The sequence below is a fragment of the Mugil cephalus genome, chromosome 12 (assembly GCF_022458985.1).
Source record: "Mugil cephalus isolate CIBA_MC_2020 chromosome 12, CIBA_Mcephalus_1.1, whole genome shotgun sequence".
Classification (NCBI taxonomy): domain Eukaryota; kingdom Metazoa; phylum Chordata; class Actinopteri; order Mugiliformes; family Mugilidae; genus Mugil; species Mugil cephalus.
In genome coordinates this window covers 26,546,874-26,563,137 of record NC_061781.1, presented here as the reverse complement: position 1 = coordinate 26,563,137, position 16,264 = coordinate 26,546,874, and the positions used below count along the sequence as shown (strand labels likewise).

Here is a 16,264-nt window from a genome sequence, read left to right as displayed (position 1 = left end):
TCATTTCATTATGCTGGCCTCAGAGGAGCCAGGCTTCAGTATCTGAAGTGTAACAATATGTTTAAGAGTTTTTCTAAACCAGGGGTAAAACAGAGCATAGATGATCGGGTTTAAACAGGAATTAAAATAGAACAGACATAAAACAAACGCAATAGATGAAGTATTGAGTAGGGCGTCCTGACCTGTAAGTGTGACACAGTAATATGGACAGAGACATATCAGAAACACAACGATGACAACCCCAAGAGTCCTGGCTGCTTTCAGTTCAGACTTCTTAGCAGTTACTTTCCCTGAACGCTGCAGAGTAAGAGCTGTAATATTAGAGCGCATGGCACGAGCTTGAGACACAGCCACCACAAATACTCTCAGATACAGAACTATGATGACAGTAACAGGACCAACAAAGGACAAGAGAAGATCTGCTATTGCTGTAACATTATCAACAACAATCACACACTCTCCAGAGCAGGATTTATACCTGCCTGGTTGTTCCACATTATCTTTCATAATCTGACTAGGAAAGAGAATAGAAAAGATCCAACACAGACAAACACAGATACGAACTCTTCTCTGAGTGACTTTAGTGGGATATTGTAGAGGATCACAAATGGCCACATAGCGGTCAACCGATATCAGCACCATGGTTCCTATGGCAGCAAAGGGGATGATATATGAAAAAACTGAATACAAAGCACACATTAGATCACCAAGGAACCAGCAGCCGTCTAAGAGCATGATTTGAAATAACATGAGGAAGCCGACGAAGCAATCTGAGACAGCCAGAGAGAGGAGAAGGAGGTTGGTGGGAGTGTGGAGCTGCCTGGAGAAGCAAGAAAGCAACACACATGTCAGTACTTCAAGTCAGTCATTCAAGCATATAAAAGCATGACTGAACTCTACTTAGTCTATTTAGTCTATTCAGACAAGGCAAATTCCTTGTATGTACAAACATTTGTGGCAATAAACTCTATTCTGATTCTAACATTTATAAAGTCGGTAAACATTAGATTACTTGAAGTGGGAGATGGAGATGATGACCAGCAGGTTAAGAGTCACAGTGATCAGAGAGATGAGGGACAGTATCAGGTAAATGAAGACAGATGCTGAGTGAGAACGCATGGTCTTCCTGCAGGAGGAGTTGAGGAGATGTGGAAAGCAGAGTTCGGCCTCTTCAAAGGTCGTCATCATTAGAACGAGGAGGAGCTGCTGAGCTTCTGCCTGAAGCTCTTTGTCATATAACAGATTCATTCCTCCTCTTCCTCAAGGAGGAGTGATTAGGCTCCTCCTCTTTCCCTCTGGTGGCCACTTGAGGTTAGTATTTTTCCCATTATCTAATGACCATAGAGAAAGAAGTCCAAACCAAGCAGAGTCACCTAGCTCAATGTGATGTGTAAGAAACTCCAAAGATCCAGTGAACTTTCAATTTTCTCATGTTGGCTAATATGTACAGAAAGTCGAGTAGACATGGACTAGTCACCTATGGTGTCTAGTAAAAGCACATTAGAAAGTAAATCTTTTAACATTGAAATCTATATTCTTGACCTGAATCAATATGGTCGCATCTCACACAAAAGGATCTACGGAGGCTTTTTTGCAAGTTTATCGAAGCGGGAACATGGGCTACTGCCGGCCATAGAGTAAGTCAATACCTTAAACACCGTTGGTCTGACACTAACAATATGCTGCTCTCACTTGGCTAACTCTCAGCTCTAACTTCCATCTCTCACATGGTGCGTGCACTGACGTCTAGGGCAAATAGACACTCTCTACAACCACAGCAACTATGTCAACTAATAGAACACAACAGAAGTGAACATAAACACATGAACTTATCAATACTGTGCAGCGTATATGTATAGCATATATAAATTTGCACCACCAGTAACATTTAATTGAACTTCACAGTCAGTTTTTAGAAAGAATAGTGTAGCAAGGATAAAAGAAAGTCTCCAAAGCCTCTGTGTACAGCAGCTAAAGATCTAATAACTTCATCAAATAGTTGATGTGCTGCCTCCTTCTCTTTGTTACCACAGAATGGTGGGGAAGTTATTAACTGACTGATGTCCAGAGGATTTGGACCATTTCTCTGCTAGCAGATCGGCTAGCAGATATCTTTTCACGTGAGTGTGCATTACAGTAGTACTATAGTTGTATTTCAGGACTGACATGTCAGGGCAGTATGAGTTTTATCTTTCGTCATACATTTCCATATCCACTTGATTAACCGCTGCTAGTTTGCTGCAAGCAATTATTATTGTCACGTGTGATTAGTCCACATGATGCTTAATACGTCACGGCACAGCAGTAAGTTCTATGAGTCAATAGTCAGTACAACCTCTAGTTAGAATAGTCTAACAAGTCCTGAAGTTGTGTTGTGGCATCCACTATCCAATGAGGGTCAATGAGGATTGGGACTTTTAATGTTTAACTTCCTGTCAGTGGAACTGAAGTAAACAAATGATGTAGCTTGTGCATGAAAATCATTAGAATCCTTTTTGCATCAGACCACCCACTTTAAGACCAGGAATTCCAGCTTGTGAGTGGGATAGTTTTTCTTGCTCTTGAAAAGTCCTCAACCGTCGTTTGCAACAACTCTGAGCTTCCCTTCCTGCTCTTGGTAGAGCGCAGCCCCCAACCCATCGTGACAAGCATCAGTGTGTACAACATATGGCAGTTGTTGATTCGCAAAGGCGAGGATGGGTACAGACACCAGTTTCTCGATCAGAGTTCTGAATGCACTCTCAAACTCAGGTGTCCAGCACCTTCATAAGCCGTGCAGGGACCTTGCTGCTGGATTTAAAGGGTATGTCAATTAGTGCAGCTTCACGGAACATGTCACCTGGCACAAACACAAATGTGGTTTGACTGTTCTTTTTCAGCCTAACATCACCTATGACACAGCACTTTTGTTTTGCTGGAATGGTGATGGGATTTTCACCATGTAAGAGTGACAGGATGTGCATGATAATCGAGGTCATGGATTTGGGCAATGTGCTGGATGATCACCACAAGGAGGTGAGTTTGTGAATGAACTATGGACTATCTCATTCAAGTATTTGTCCATAGAGTCTGAATAACACATTTGTCCCAATCAGCAGCGGGGTCCTGCTGTTGAACTGACACTATGGCACCACAAGTGCTAATACAACTAACTCCTCTTCCCTGCCAGGAACAGACAGGAGGAAAGTGACATGAGCATCTATGTTTAGTCTTGACACTGGGGAAGAGTTACTATCATGAGTGGGGCTCTGTAACTTTTTGCTTAGCTTTTCCAACTGTTTAGTTAGCTCATTCACTTTCTTTTCAAGCGTTGACGTCTCATCTTGTTTTGTGTTGGGTAATGGCACAGGCTCACAGTCAAAGAGTCAAAAACAGTCAAAAACATGGTGGGCATACATGTTAGCTTAGCACCTAAAGCACCTAAATGTTTTTCCTTTTGCACTCCAACTGCGACCTATGATGATGCTCTAATCCCAAAAGCCCCTACAGAATTGTCTGAGCAATTGATCATTGGAACCTTCAACTGAGACTCCCCCTCTAATTGCCCTTATGAGGAGGCTATGGAGCATGTTCAAGTATGCTGATGGCTTCTCTCCATTGTTTTGGTTAGAGCTGAGAAATGCAGCGAACGATTCCTCTTCATCCTCCAAAACACCAAAAGCAGAATCAAGTTGAGTGACATAAACGCTCGGTGGTGAAGAGATGCCAAGAGGCTTCACAACATCAGTTGCTGAACTTAGCAAGCTCTCAAAAATCCTTTTCACCTTGTGAGTGATACTCAGGAAGGAATCATCAAGGAGAAGATCAACTTGGGTGCGTCAACTTTCATAATCCACCTCACTATTTGCCCTTGGCATCCGTCCAGAGAAGGTGTGCATCCTTATTTGTGGGGATGATGAAGTACTCACTCCTGATTACATGCTCCACTTTACTAATTACTGCATTTGAAAAGTAACTTCACTACTTATTACTTTACTTTCCCCATTTCTTAATTTACCGAGTAGATACATGGACAAACATCATTGCTCTATCATCACGTCCTGTCGGACACTGGCTTGCGAGTCGCAGGCATTTTAATATAGTATTTTTTGAATTCTGGGCGATTAAATAGTTGACAGGTGAAGCATGTCTTCTACAATGAACCCAGCAACCAGCATGTTAATGTCGTTCTATGTTACCCAGTGGCAGCTGGTGGAGTTTTCTCCAAGGGGGGCTATAACTCCAAAATAGACATATGAGAAAAACAAGCAAATATATACTAAGGTATCATACCCGTGTATTTTCACAAATGAAAACAACAAAAGCAACATTATAATGTCATGTAGCCAAACATAGCCAAATATGGCTAGTTGCAGTGCATTTTCTATGTGGATCCCAGATTGTTCATACTTCTTTGACTTTTCTTAAAAGTGCTTTAAATCAGTCATACCTGTCTTAATCCATGCTTTTTCTTTGAAAAAGGAGACAGGGAAAGCAGAATTAAGCATTAGCCTCACTACATGCAGTTAGTCAAGTCTTGTTGCTAGATCAGGTCCTGGAAAATGACCGAGTGTACTGTCTTTGGACCGCTAATTAACCGTGATGTTTGGCTGATCAGGTCCAAGCGCTTTCACGTCAAGCCTCTCCTCTCAAAAGGTATTGTTTTAGGTGACTTCACTTTATCATTTAATTTTTCTTTCTCCATTTTGCATCTCTGCCCGATCGTCTCCAACACCAGTGGCTCAACCGGTCAAATCAGCTGCAGTTTATGACAGATGGCTGGCCCCGACGTCAGCCGCATGTTGGAGGGTGGTCGTATGCAAATCAAGCTGCATTCAGCGCTGGACGCAGGAGACATGCGCGTGCGCCCCAGCATGGTCTTATCTCTTGTATTGAAGAGGAGTTACTGCACATGTACAACTTTTAACGAGAGTCTATGGGCAAAGATTTGTGTGCCCCAGGACGGGAATATGTCAAATCAGACAATGTTGATGAACAAAACAACTTTACTCACCATTAACTATAAAATATTAATCTTGCACATCTAAAAATATATATATACATATATTTCAAAATATCTTTATTTAAATTTTTTATGTCTTATTCAAGGTAATGTGGTGAGTGTTGAGTGGAGGGACGGCACCCTCTATTGGCCGGCCGACACTGGCGTTACCTGCTTCTGCGCTCCAACATTTGAAAAAACCTTTGCCCATTTAGGCGAGGTTGGCTGGTCATCGAACTCCTTCAGATGACCGGTGAGCAGGATCTTTCTCCATAAGTTTTGTATCGCCATGCTGGGCTGACAAATGCTTGAACAGGTTGCTCATTGACTTTGCAGCAGTTGGAAGAAACTTGTCACCTGGGCATAGAGTGTATTTCACTCAAATATTTTTGTCCTTTCGAGCTATAAACTGAGAGTTATGAGAATATCGCCACTGGCCAAAACCCCCAGTCTCCGTCTCCAGCGATGTCACTCGACTCAAAATTGATCTCTATGGCAACGTGCACAAGCAAGTAGTACGCACACAGGTAGCAGGCACACATGCCAGCACCACTTAAACAGATCAGAACTCTACACACAGGTAAACATGGCTGGGGTAACACAGGAAAGTGCATTCCTTTAGTCTAGTAAAGTAATGCAGTTACTGATATTTTTAGTGTAATGCGTTACATTACTTCATTACCCAAAAAAGTAATATTTTTACAGTAATCCGTTACTTTGTAACATGTTACCCCCAACACTGCTCGGTAAGGTACCCAAGGTAACAGGGTCAATTCTGGAAATAGACCTGTCAGATGCGTACTGGATCAGGGCTCTACCCTCTGGCTGTCCTGACTCATCAGGGATCCTGACTACTTTGGAAATGTCTGCATTAACTTTAAACACAGTATTGGTTTCTTCATCTGTGTAATCTGATCCTATACCTGTTACATACAGGGAGTCCTGACCATTAACTTCAAACCAGTTTCAAATATCCATATCTGACTCAGTGGAATGAACTTCAAAGATGTGTATTGTGGGGTGGAAGATCAAGAATTAGCCAATCTCCTGGCTGGCTCGCCACTTTTTTTTTATATAACCTGGACGTGTGTCCCTCTCTCTTATAAAAGAGATCTATACTGCTGACCCTAAGTATAATATCTACTGTATCCAAATCTAGGGCTTGTATCAAAAATCTTAGACCTAGGACCTCACAGTCCAAAATTATCAGGTTTACTCAGACTCACGCTCACTGATCTAATAGGTTTGGGAAGGAGATTGGCAGTAGCAGGCTCTGTAACATAGTAAGTAGACCTCCAACCCACACAACACACAGGGCTACAGATTTACAAAACAGAAAATTATCTATTTATAAATATCCTGTTAAGTTCCATTTACCCTTTTTGTTGAAGTAGGAATATATGTGTATAAAAAAACGACTTAACTGTACCACCAAAAAAATAAATAAATAAAAAATAACACCAAAAGACAAAAAAAAAATTATTTCATTACCTGAAAAAAAATTAGCAATTTACTTATTGTTGTTGGTCTTGCTGGTTTGAATCATTTTACTTTGAATGTTCATCAGTTGCCAGTGTCAGTTATTTGTTTATCTTGGGCAGAAAGAACAAAAAACAACCTGAATTACAGGTGGAGAAAAGTACCAAAACATATTGTAAAAACTTTCCTAAGGGAGAACTATGATGCATTCAAGAAAACCCTTATTTTTGAGCGCTCTATATCGAGTCGGGGTTACAGAACCATAGCAGCAGTAATCATACTGACAAGTTTTATAACCGAACAGAAAGTCACTGGAATATTAAAAGGAAAAAACTGTCTGAACAGCAAACTGACCACAGGACAGCACATGTACAAGGTCATATTTCTTGAATGTTTATAATACAGTTCATCGTATCTGACATAAATAATGTTGTAATGGAAAGAAAACATGATGTACTTTTATGCTATCATTTATTCTGTTGAACACTTTTTCTCTTTCCTGATTGTGTGCGTGAATAACTGTACGTACAATATATTTAGGATGCTTCCATGCCCACAGTATATTTCATCCAGATTCAGGAAGTAGTTGATAAATGTTGTAGTTGATGTTGCACTGCTGCCACCAAAAAAAAGAAAAAAAGAAAAAAAAAAATGGCTTTTCTCATTCATTTGCAGACTGGTTAATGAGATGCTGTTTCTTTGTGACCTAAAATATTAACTGGTATCTTAGCGATGTATTTAAATTACAAAGCTATTACAGAACTGAAATACAAAGTATTAAAAGCCACTCTCATAACACAGTCAGAGTGGACAGACAATGCAATGCAAACAGCAGGGAGCCATGGAGACTGAGATGTGTCTCAAAATTTCATTTCATTATGCTGGCCTCAGAGGAGCCAGGCTTCAGTATCTGAAGTGTAACAATATGTTTAAGAGTTTTTCTAAACCAGGGGTAAAACAGAGCATAGATGATCGGGTTTAGACAAGAGTTAAAATAGAACAGACATATAACAAAGGTAATAGATGAAGTATTGAGTAGGGCGTCCTGACCTCTAAGTGTAACACAGTAATATGGACAGAGACATATCAGAAACACAACGATGACAACCCCAAGAGTCCTGGCTGCTTTCAGTTCCGACTTCTTGGCTGTTACTTTCCCTGAACGCTGCAGAGTAAGAGCTGTAATATTAGAGCGCATGGCACGAGCCTGAGACACAGCCACCACAAATACTCTCAGATACAGAACAATGATGACAGTAACAGGACCAACAAAGGACAAGAGAAGATCTGCTATTGCTGTAACATTATCAACAACAATCACACACTCTCCAATGCAGGATTTATACCTGCCTGGTTGTTCCACATTATCTTTCATAATCTGACAAGGAAAGAGAACAGAACAGATCCAACACACACAAACACAGATACAAACTCTTCTCTGAGTGACTTTAGTGGGATATTGCAGAGGATCACAAATAGCCACATAGCGGTCAACCGATATCAGCACCATGGTTCCTACGGCAGCAGAGGTAACAATATATGCAAAAACATAATACAGGGCACAAATTAGATCACCAAGGAACCAGCAGCCATCTATGAGCATGATTTGAAATAACATGAGGAGGCCAACGAAGCAATCTGAGACAGCCAGAGAGAGGAGGAGGAGGTTGGTGGGAGTATGGAGCTGCCTGGAGAAGCAAGAAAGCAACAAACTTATCAGTAATAATTGTCTTCCATGCAGATAAAAGCATGACTGAGCTCTATTTAGTCACAAAAACACAGCCTGAGATCTGTCCTTCTCTACTTTTTGTTGCATTAATCATTGCTTTCTGTACAGCTACCACATTTAGCAAGTCACTAAACATTAGATTACTTGAAGTGGGAGATGGAGATGATGACCAGCAGGTTTAGAGTCACAGTGATCAGAGAGATGAGGGACAGTATCAGGTAAATGAAGACATATGCTGAGTGAGAATGCATGATCTTCCTGCAGGAGGAGTTGAGGAGATGTGGAAAGCAGAGTTCAGTCTCTTCAAAGGTAGTCATCATTAGAACGAGGAGGGGAAGCTGCTGAGCTTCTGCCTGAAGCTCTTTGTCATATACCAGATTCATTCCTCCTCTTCCTCCTAATCGCTCCTCCTCTTTCATCTCTGGTGGCCATTTGTCTTCAATAGCAACAAATAAACTTATTTGTTTCCCTTAAGTATCTTCATCAGTGTTTTCCTCCACTGTGTCTCTTCTTTGTGCTTGTCTTTTATCTTAATATATGAGGTAGCTCCATGTTGCTTTTAGTTTGATAAAAAACAACAACAACATAATGACCAGATTGTGCAGGACTACAGCCCTGAGTTCCACCTTTTCCTGCTCTGAACCACAAGTCTGAGATCCTGTACTCTCTCCTCCTGATCTACATGTATAATGGTGTGATAAAGTGTCTGGCTAAGATCTCTTAGCCTGGTTAAGATCTCTTAGCCAGAGAAAAGATATCGTTTGAGAGAGAAATATGTATTTATGTTGGGGATTGTACACTGACTCCTACAGATAGTGCCAATCAAAGTTATGCACTATAAATGTCGGGCTATATTTGACATATTTTTATGTCAAAAAATATTCTATTGACTGTGGCAGCTTATTGGCTATCAAATTAATAAAATATGAATAGCGAAATATTAATAACTATTATAAACATGATAGGATTTAATTAACATTAAATCCACCTCAGGGCACCAGACAGCCAATTTACCAAAAATCTGTCTCATAAAGGTGGGTATGCTAACTATTAACATAGAACCTTGCCTAATAATTAACCTAATAAACACAAATTCTCTTCGTAGCCCATTTGAATAATTTTGGCTTATTCACTAAGTTCATAAACCAACTGGGCATTTGGTTTTTACCTATCTTGACTAAGCATGTGAGAAGGATGGTGAGTGTGAACCCAGTAGCAAAGGAGGGAAGCAAGGGTACAAAATCTAATGTCCAGAAGTCTTTAATTTGAGCAAGGTAGCAGGTCATACATGGCAGGGGAGGCAGGATAAGGTAACAAGCAGGTCGGAGCGAGCAAAAAAAATCCAAAACCAAGGAGAACAGAACAGGTAAAACACAACAGCCAAAAACAGTCATGATAAGATGGCTGGAAAGCAAAGACTCAAGGGTCAAAGACAATCTGGGAGAGAGTCAACATTGGGGGCTTAAATACATGAGTGGAACAAGACACAGGTGAAACACATCACTAATCAACTAAGGCGGAAAAGGAACAAAGAGGTGAAGTAAAACTGACAAACACAAGGAAGACAAATCTTTTCAGAATAAAACAGGAGGAGTACAACAAAACAGACTCTAACAAAGCATAGGCAGACAATAGAACACAATCCACATACAGAATGAAACATAACATAAAACAAATAAAATCTTCTAGTTATTCATCAGTGTGAGTGATGGAATGAGTGTTGGTGACGCTATGATGAGACAGGGTGTAGCACCTGAAATGATGTGTCATGGTAAGTGTCTAATGGCCATGTCATTAACAAAGTGCTGCAGAGGAGTAGATCCAGGAGTACCTACAGAAATCACCGTCGTGGCTGAATCAGTTCAGAATTTGCTGCAGTTGCGAACAAAACCATGTTGATCAAAACTGCAAGAAAACCAAGAAATCCTATGGTAATACTTGTTTGGCTGTCTATAGTGTGAGGAGGAAGCTCTGGAGCTTTTGTGTCTTTGGTGGTTGCTCACACATGGCTCAGGGCTGTAAAGCTCCTGATAGAAAGGCATTCAGAGTGCTGTCACTATCTGAATCTATGCCTATGCAGCTGGTGGACACGGCGGTTGCGCTCATTGTCTGGACGCAGCCTTCTGTCACCCCCCTTTGGCTTATTGTGAGGATGATGTCTTGAGGTTGCACGTCTATGTGACACCTGGGTGTTTGCGCTGCTTGGCTCAGTTGTTTGCCCTTGTGCTCTGGAAGAGACTAGAGTTTCCCAGGCCATCTGTGTCATCTTCCTGAACTCATGCATAGTGGTGTTTATTATTATGTATCATGAGTGTGACATGAGTGCGTATGGAAGGGTGAAGGTTCTTCACAAACAGGGACTTGAGCGTGGAGATTTCCTCCATGCCTGGTGCATTCTTGCCCTGGAAATATGCATGTCTCAAATGTCTGTAAAAAAATCTCTTGAGTGTTCAAGGCGAAGTGTTTGATCAGAGAAGCTGCAACTATTCCTGAGATCTCGTCAGCAGGAGAGGAGAATTCTTCTGATAGGGTTTTACAAAGATCTTGATCGTTATCTCAGATTGTGGGAGGAAGTGCCTGCATGAACTACTGAGAAAATAGTTGATAAATGTTGTGTTTAACCGTCGTTCTGTTAATAAAGACAAAACACGTGAAACTACATTTTGACACATTTCATGCTAAACGTTTGTAAAACGAGTGGGGACTGAATATCATTTTGCAGGAAGTGAATTCAGAACAACCTGTAATTAAAAATGTAAAATGAAGCATCAGAGAGTGTTTGTTCATTTATTGTTTTTCTGTGGTTCATCTACTAGAGTTCTGGTGAATGAACAGCATGATGAGTTTGACGAAGCATCTTTATGCTGAGAAGCTGCACTCCTGCCACCAGACACCTCTGAAGAACAAGACAAGCTCTGGTGTGAAAACAACAAAACAAACAAACGAAAAAAAAAAACAGTGGCTTCTCTCATCCATTTGCAGACTGCTGCTTCTTTCTGACCTAAAATATTAACTGGTATCTAAGCGATGTATTTAAATTTACAGTTTAGCAGAACTGGTGTCTTTGAATTAAAAGCTGCCCTGTGTTTGTTAGTGAATTGAAGGGCACAAAGTATTAAAAGACACTCTCATAAAACAATTGGAGAAAGCAGAGAACCATGGAGACTGAGTTCTCAAAATTTCATTTCATTATGCTGGCCTCAGAGGAGCCAGGCTTCAGTATCTGAAGTGTAACAATATGTTTAAGAGTTTTTCTGAACCAGGGGTAAAACAGAGCATAGATGATCGGATTTAGACAGGAGTTAAAATAGAACAGACATATAACAAATGCAATAGATGAAGCACTGAAGAAAGCATCCTGACCTCTAAGTGTAACACAGTAATATGGACAGAGACATATCAGAAACACAACGATGACAACGCCAAGAGTCCTGGCTGCTTTCAGTTCAGGCTTTTTAGCAGTTACTTTCCCTGAACGCTGCAGAGTAAGAGCTGTAATATTAGAGCGCATGACACGAGCTTGAGACACAGCTACCACAAATACTCTCAGGTACAGAACTATGATGACAGTAACAGGACCAGCAAAGGACAAGAGAACATCTACTATTGCTGTAACATTATCAACAGCAACCACACACTCTCCATAGCAGGATTTATACCTGCCTGGTTGTTGCACATTATCTTTCATAATCTGACTAGGAAGGAGAACAGAACAGATCCAACACATACAAACACAGATACGAACTCTTCTCTGAGTGACTTTAGTGGGATATTGTAGAGGATAACAAATGTCCACATAGCGGTCAACCGATATCAGCACCATGGTTCCTACAGCAGCAGAGGTGATGATATATGAAAAAACTGAATACAAAGTACACATTAGATCACCAAGGAACCAGCAGTCGTCTATGAGCATGATTTGAAATAACATGAGGAAGCCGACGAAGCAATCTGAGACAGCCAGAGAGAGGAGGAGGAGGTTGGTGGGAGTGTGGAGCTGCCTAGAGACGGAAGAAAGCAACACACATGTCAGTAATTCAAGTCAGTCATTCAAGCAGATAAAAGCATGACTGAACTTTACTTAGTCTATTTAGTCTATTCAGACATTAAAGCAACTTCCTTGTATGTACGTAAACATTCGTGGCAATAATCTATTCTGATTCTGACATTTAAAAAGTGGCTAAACGTTAGAGTACTTGAAGTGGGAGATGGAGATGATGACCAGCAGGTTAAGAGTCACAGTGATCAGAGAGATGAGGGACAGTATCAGGTAAATGAAGACAGATGCTGAGTGAGAACGCATGGTCTTCCTGCAGGAGGAGTTGAGATGTGGAAAGCAGAGAGTTCGGCCTCCTCAAAGGTCGTCATCATTAGAACGAGGAGGAGAAGCTGCTGAGCTTCTGCCTGAAGCTCTTTGTCATATACCAGATTTATTGCTCCTATTCCTCAAGGAGGAGTCATTAGGCTCCTCCTCCTTCCCTCTGGTGGCCACTTGAGATCAGTATTTTTCCCATTATCTAATGACCGTAGTCATTAGTCCAAACCAAGCAGAGTCAACTAGCTCTATATGATGTGTAAGAAACTCCAAAGATCCAGTGAACTTTCAATTTTCTCATGTTGGCTAATATGTACAGAAAGTCGAGTAGACATGGACTAGTCACCTATGGTGTCTAGTAAAAGCACATTAGAAAGTAAATCTTTTAACATTGAAATCTGTATTCGTGACCTGAATCAATATGGTCGCGTTTATCAAAGTGGGAACATCGACCATAGAGTAAGTCAATGCCATAAACGCCGTTGGTCTGACACTAACAATATACTGCTCTCACTTGGCTAACTCTCAGCTCTAACTTCCATCTCTCACATGGTGCGTGCACTGACGTCTAGGGAAAATAGACACTCTTTACAACCACAGCAACTATGTCAACTAATAGAACACAACAGAAGTGAACATAAACACATGAAGTTATCAATACTGTGCAGTGTATATGTATAGTATATATAAATTTGCACCACCAGCAACATTTAATTAAACTTCATAGCCGGTTTTTAGAAAGAATAGTGTAGCAAGGATAAAAGAAAGTCTCCAAAGCCTCTGTGTACAGCAGCTAAAGATCTAATAACTTCATCAAATAGTTGATGTGCTGCCTCCTTCTCTTTGTTACCACAGAATGGTGGGGAAGTTGTTAACTGACTGGTGTCCAGAGGATTTGGACCATTTCTCTGCTAGCAGATCGACTAACAGATGTCCTTTCAGGTGAGTGTGCATTACAGTAGTACTATAGTTGTATTTCAGGACTGACATGTCAGGGCAGTATGAGTTTTATCTTTCGTCATACATTTCCATATCCACTTGATTAACCTCTGCTAATTTTCTGCAACGCAATTATTATCGTCACGTGTGACTAGTCCACATGATGCTTAATACGTCATGGCACAGCAGTAAGTTCAATGAGTCATTAGTCAGTACAACCTCTAGTTAGAATATGCTAACAAATCTTGAAGTTGTGTTGTGGCATCCACCATCCAACGACGGTCAATGTTCTGCATTTTTCTTGTGAACTAGCGTGGGGTTAGGTTCATGTGAGCAATGACCAGCAATGTGGTTATCTTCCCTATGCCCTTGGCACTTCAGACACCTTAAAGAGTCTCCTCGTGTTATTACTACTGATTGTGAGGTAGTCTCTTTTTTGAGTTTCCTCACTCCCCTTTTGACTTTGTGCTAGTTTTTCAATTTGTTTTGTCAGCTCAGCTATCTTGATCTCAATGTCAGAGGTTTCAGCTTGGTTTAATCTTGACACTGGGGAAGAGTTACTATCATGAGTGGGCTTTTCCAACTGTTTAGTTAGCTCATTCACTTTCTTTTCAAGTGTTGACGTCGCATCTTGTTTTGAGTTGGGTGATGGCACAGGATCACAGTCAAAGAGTCAAAAACAGTCAAAAACATGGTGGGCATACATGTTAGCTTAGCACCTAAAGCACCTAAATGTTTTTCCTTTTGCACTCCAACTGCGACCTATGATGATGCTCTAATCCCAACAGCCCCTACAGAATTGTCTGAGAAATTGATCATTGGAACCTTCAACTGAGACTCCCCCTCTAATTGCCCTTGAGAGGAGGCTATGGAGCCTATTCAAGTATGCTGATGGCCTCTCTCCATTGTTTTGGTTAGAGCTGAGAAATGCAGCGAACGATTCCTCTCCATCCTCCAAAACACCAAAAGCAGAATCAAGTTGAGTGACATAAACGCTCGGTGGTGAAGAGATGCCAAGAGGCTTCACAACATCAGTTGCTGGACTTAGCAAGCTCTCAAAAATCTCAAAACTGTCTGAACAGCAAACTGACCAAGGATCTTAGACAGGAAAGCACATGTACAAGGTCATATTTGTTGAATGATTATGATACAGTTTATAGCATCTGACATAAATAAATGTGTAATGGAAAGAAAACATGATGTGTTTTTATGCTGTAATTTATTCTATTGAACATTTTTTCTCTTTCCAGATTATGAGTGTGAATTATTGTACGTACAAAATATTTAGGATGCTTCCATGCCCACAGTATATTTCATTTAGATTCAGGAAGTAGTTGATAAATGTTGTAGTTGATGTTGCACTGTTGCCACCAAAAAAAAAAAAGAAAAAAAATGGCTTCTCTCATCCATTTGCAGAATGACTAGTGAGATGGTGTTTCTTTCTGACCTAAAATATTACCTGGTATCTTAGCGATGTATTTAAATTTACAGTTTAGCAGAACTGGCGTCTCTGAATTAAAAGCTGCCCTGTGTTTGTTACAGAACTGAAATACACAAATTATTAAAAGCCACTCTCATAACACATAGTGGACAGACAATGCAAACAGCAGGGAACCATGGAGACTGAGTTGTGTCTCAAAATTTCATTTCATTATGCTGGCCTCAGAGGAGCCAGGCTTCAGTATCTGAAGTGTAACAATATGTTTAAGAGTTTTTCTGAACCAGGGGTAACACAGAGCATAAATGATCGGATTTAAACAGGAGTTAAAATAGAACAGACATAAAACAAACGCAATAGATGAAGTATTGAGTAGCGCGTCCTGACCTGTAAGTGTAACACAGTAATATGGACAGAGACATATCAGAAAAACAACGATGACAACCCCAAGAGTCCTGGCTGCTTTCAGTTCAGACTTCTTAGCTGTTACTTTCCCTGAACGCTGCAGAGTAAGAGCTGTAATATTAGAGCGCATGGCACGAGCTTGAGACACAGCCACCACAAATACTCTCAGATACAGAACAATGATGACAGTAACAGGACCGGCAAAGGACAAGAGAACATCTGCTATTGCTGTAACATTATCAACAACAATCACGCACTCTCCAGAGCAGGATTTATACCTGCCTGGTTGTTCCACATTATCTTTCATAATCTGACTAGGAAAAAGAACAGAACAGATCCAACACAGACAAACACAGATATGAACTCTTCTCTGAGTGACTTTAGTGGGATATTGTAGAGGATCACAAATGGCCACATAGCGGTCAATCGATATCAGCACCATGGTTCCTACGGCAGCAGAGGTAACAATATATGCAAAAACATAATACAGGGCACACATTAGATCACCAAGGAACCAGCAGCCATCTATGAGCATGATTTGAAATAACATGAGGAGGCCAACGAAGCAATCTGAGACAGCCAGAGAGAGGAGGAGGAGGTTGGTGGGAGTGTGGAGCTGCCTGGAGAAGCAAGAAAGCAACAAACTTATCAGTAATAATTGTCTTCCATGCAGATAAAAGCATGACTGAGCTCTATTTAGTCACAAAAACACAGTCTGAGATCTCTCCTTCTCTACTTTTTGTTGCATTAATCATTGCTTTCTGTACAGCTACCACATTTAGCAAGTCACTAAACATTAGATTACTTGAAGTGGGAGATGGAGATGATGACCAGCAAGTTTAGAGTCACAGTGATCAGAGAGATGAGGGACAGTATCAGGTAAATGAAGATATATGCAGAGTGAGAATGCATGATCTTCCTGCAGGAGGAGTTGAGGAGATGTGGAAAGCAGAGTTCAGTCTCTTCAAAGGTAGTCAT

The 16,264-nt window shown here is 40.8% G+C and overlaps 3 protein-coding genes and 1 pseudogene across 3 annotated transcripts; all 4 read right to left on the bottom strand.

The window, feature by feature from the left end:
- Nucleotides 1-1,185, bottom strand: LOC125017226 (trace amine-associated receptor 13c-like). The gene is made up of 2 exons (XM_047600105.1): nucleotides 1,013-1,185; nucleotides 1-820 (listed from the first exon to the last, which is right to left on the bottom strand). Exons 1-2 carry the CDS (start codon nucleotides 1,183-1,185, stop codon nucleotides 1-3), a joined length of 993 nt encoding a protein of 330 aa, XP_047456061.1.
- A 6,042-nt stretch (nucleotides 1,186-7,227) lies between these two features.
- LOC125018063 (trace amine-associated receptor 13c-like) lies at nucleotides 7,228-8,506 on the bottom strand. The gene is made up of 2 exons (XM_047601708.1): nucleotides 8,334-8,506; nucleotides 7,228-8,148 (listed from the first exon to the last, which is right to left on the bottom strand). The coding sequence occupies exons 1-2, from the start codon at nucleotides 8,504-8,506 to the stop codon at nucleotides 7,329-7,331; spliced, it is 993 nt and encodes a 330-aa protein (XP_047457664.1). The 3' UTR covers nucleotides 7,228-7,328.
- Nucleotides 8,507-11,370: 2,864 nt separating this feature from the next.
- LOC125017225 lies at nucleotides 11,371-12,557 on the bottom strand (annotated as a pseudogene).
- Nucleotides 12,558-15,086: 2,529 nt separating this feature from the next.
- On the bottom strand, nucleotides 15,087-16,264 carry LOC125017222 (trace amine-associated receptor 13c-like). Its single transcript, XM_047600102.1, has 2 exons — nucleotides 16,092-16,264; nucleotides 15,087-15,906 (listed from the first exon to the last, which is right to left on the bottom strand). Exons 1-2 carry the CDS (start codon nucleotides 16,262-16,264, stop codon nucleotides 15,087-15,089), a joined length of 993 nt encoding a protein of 330 aa, XP_047456058.1.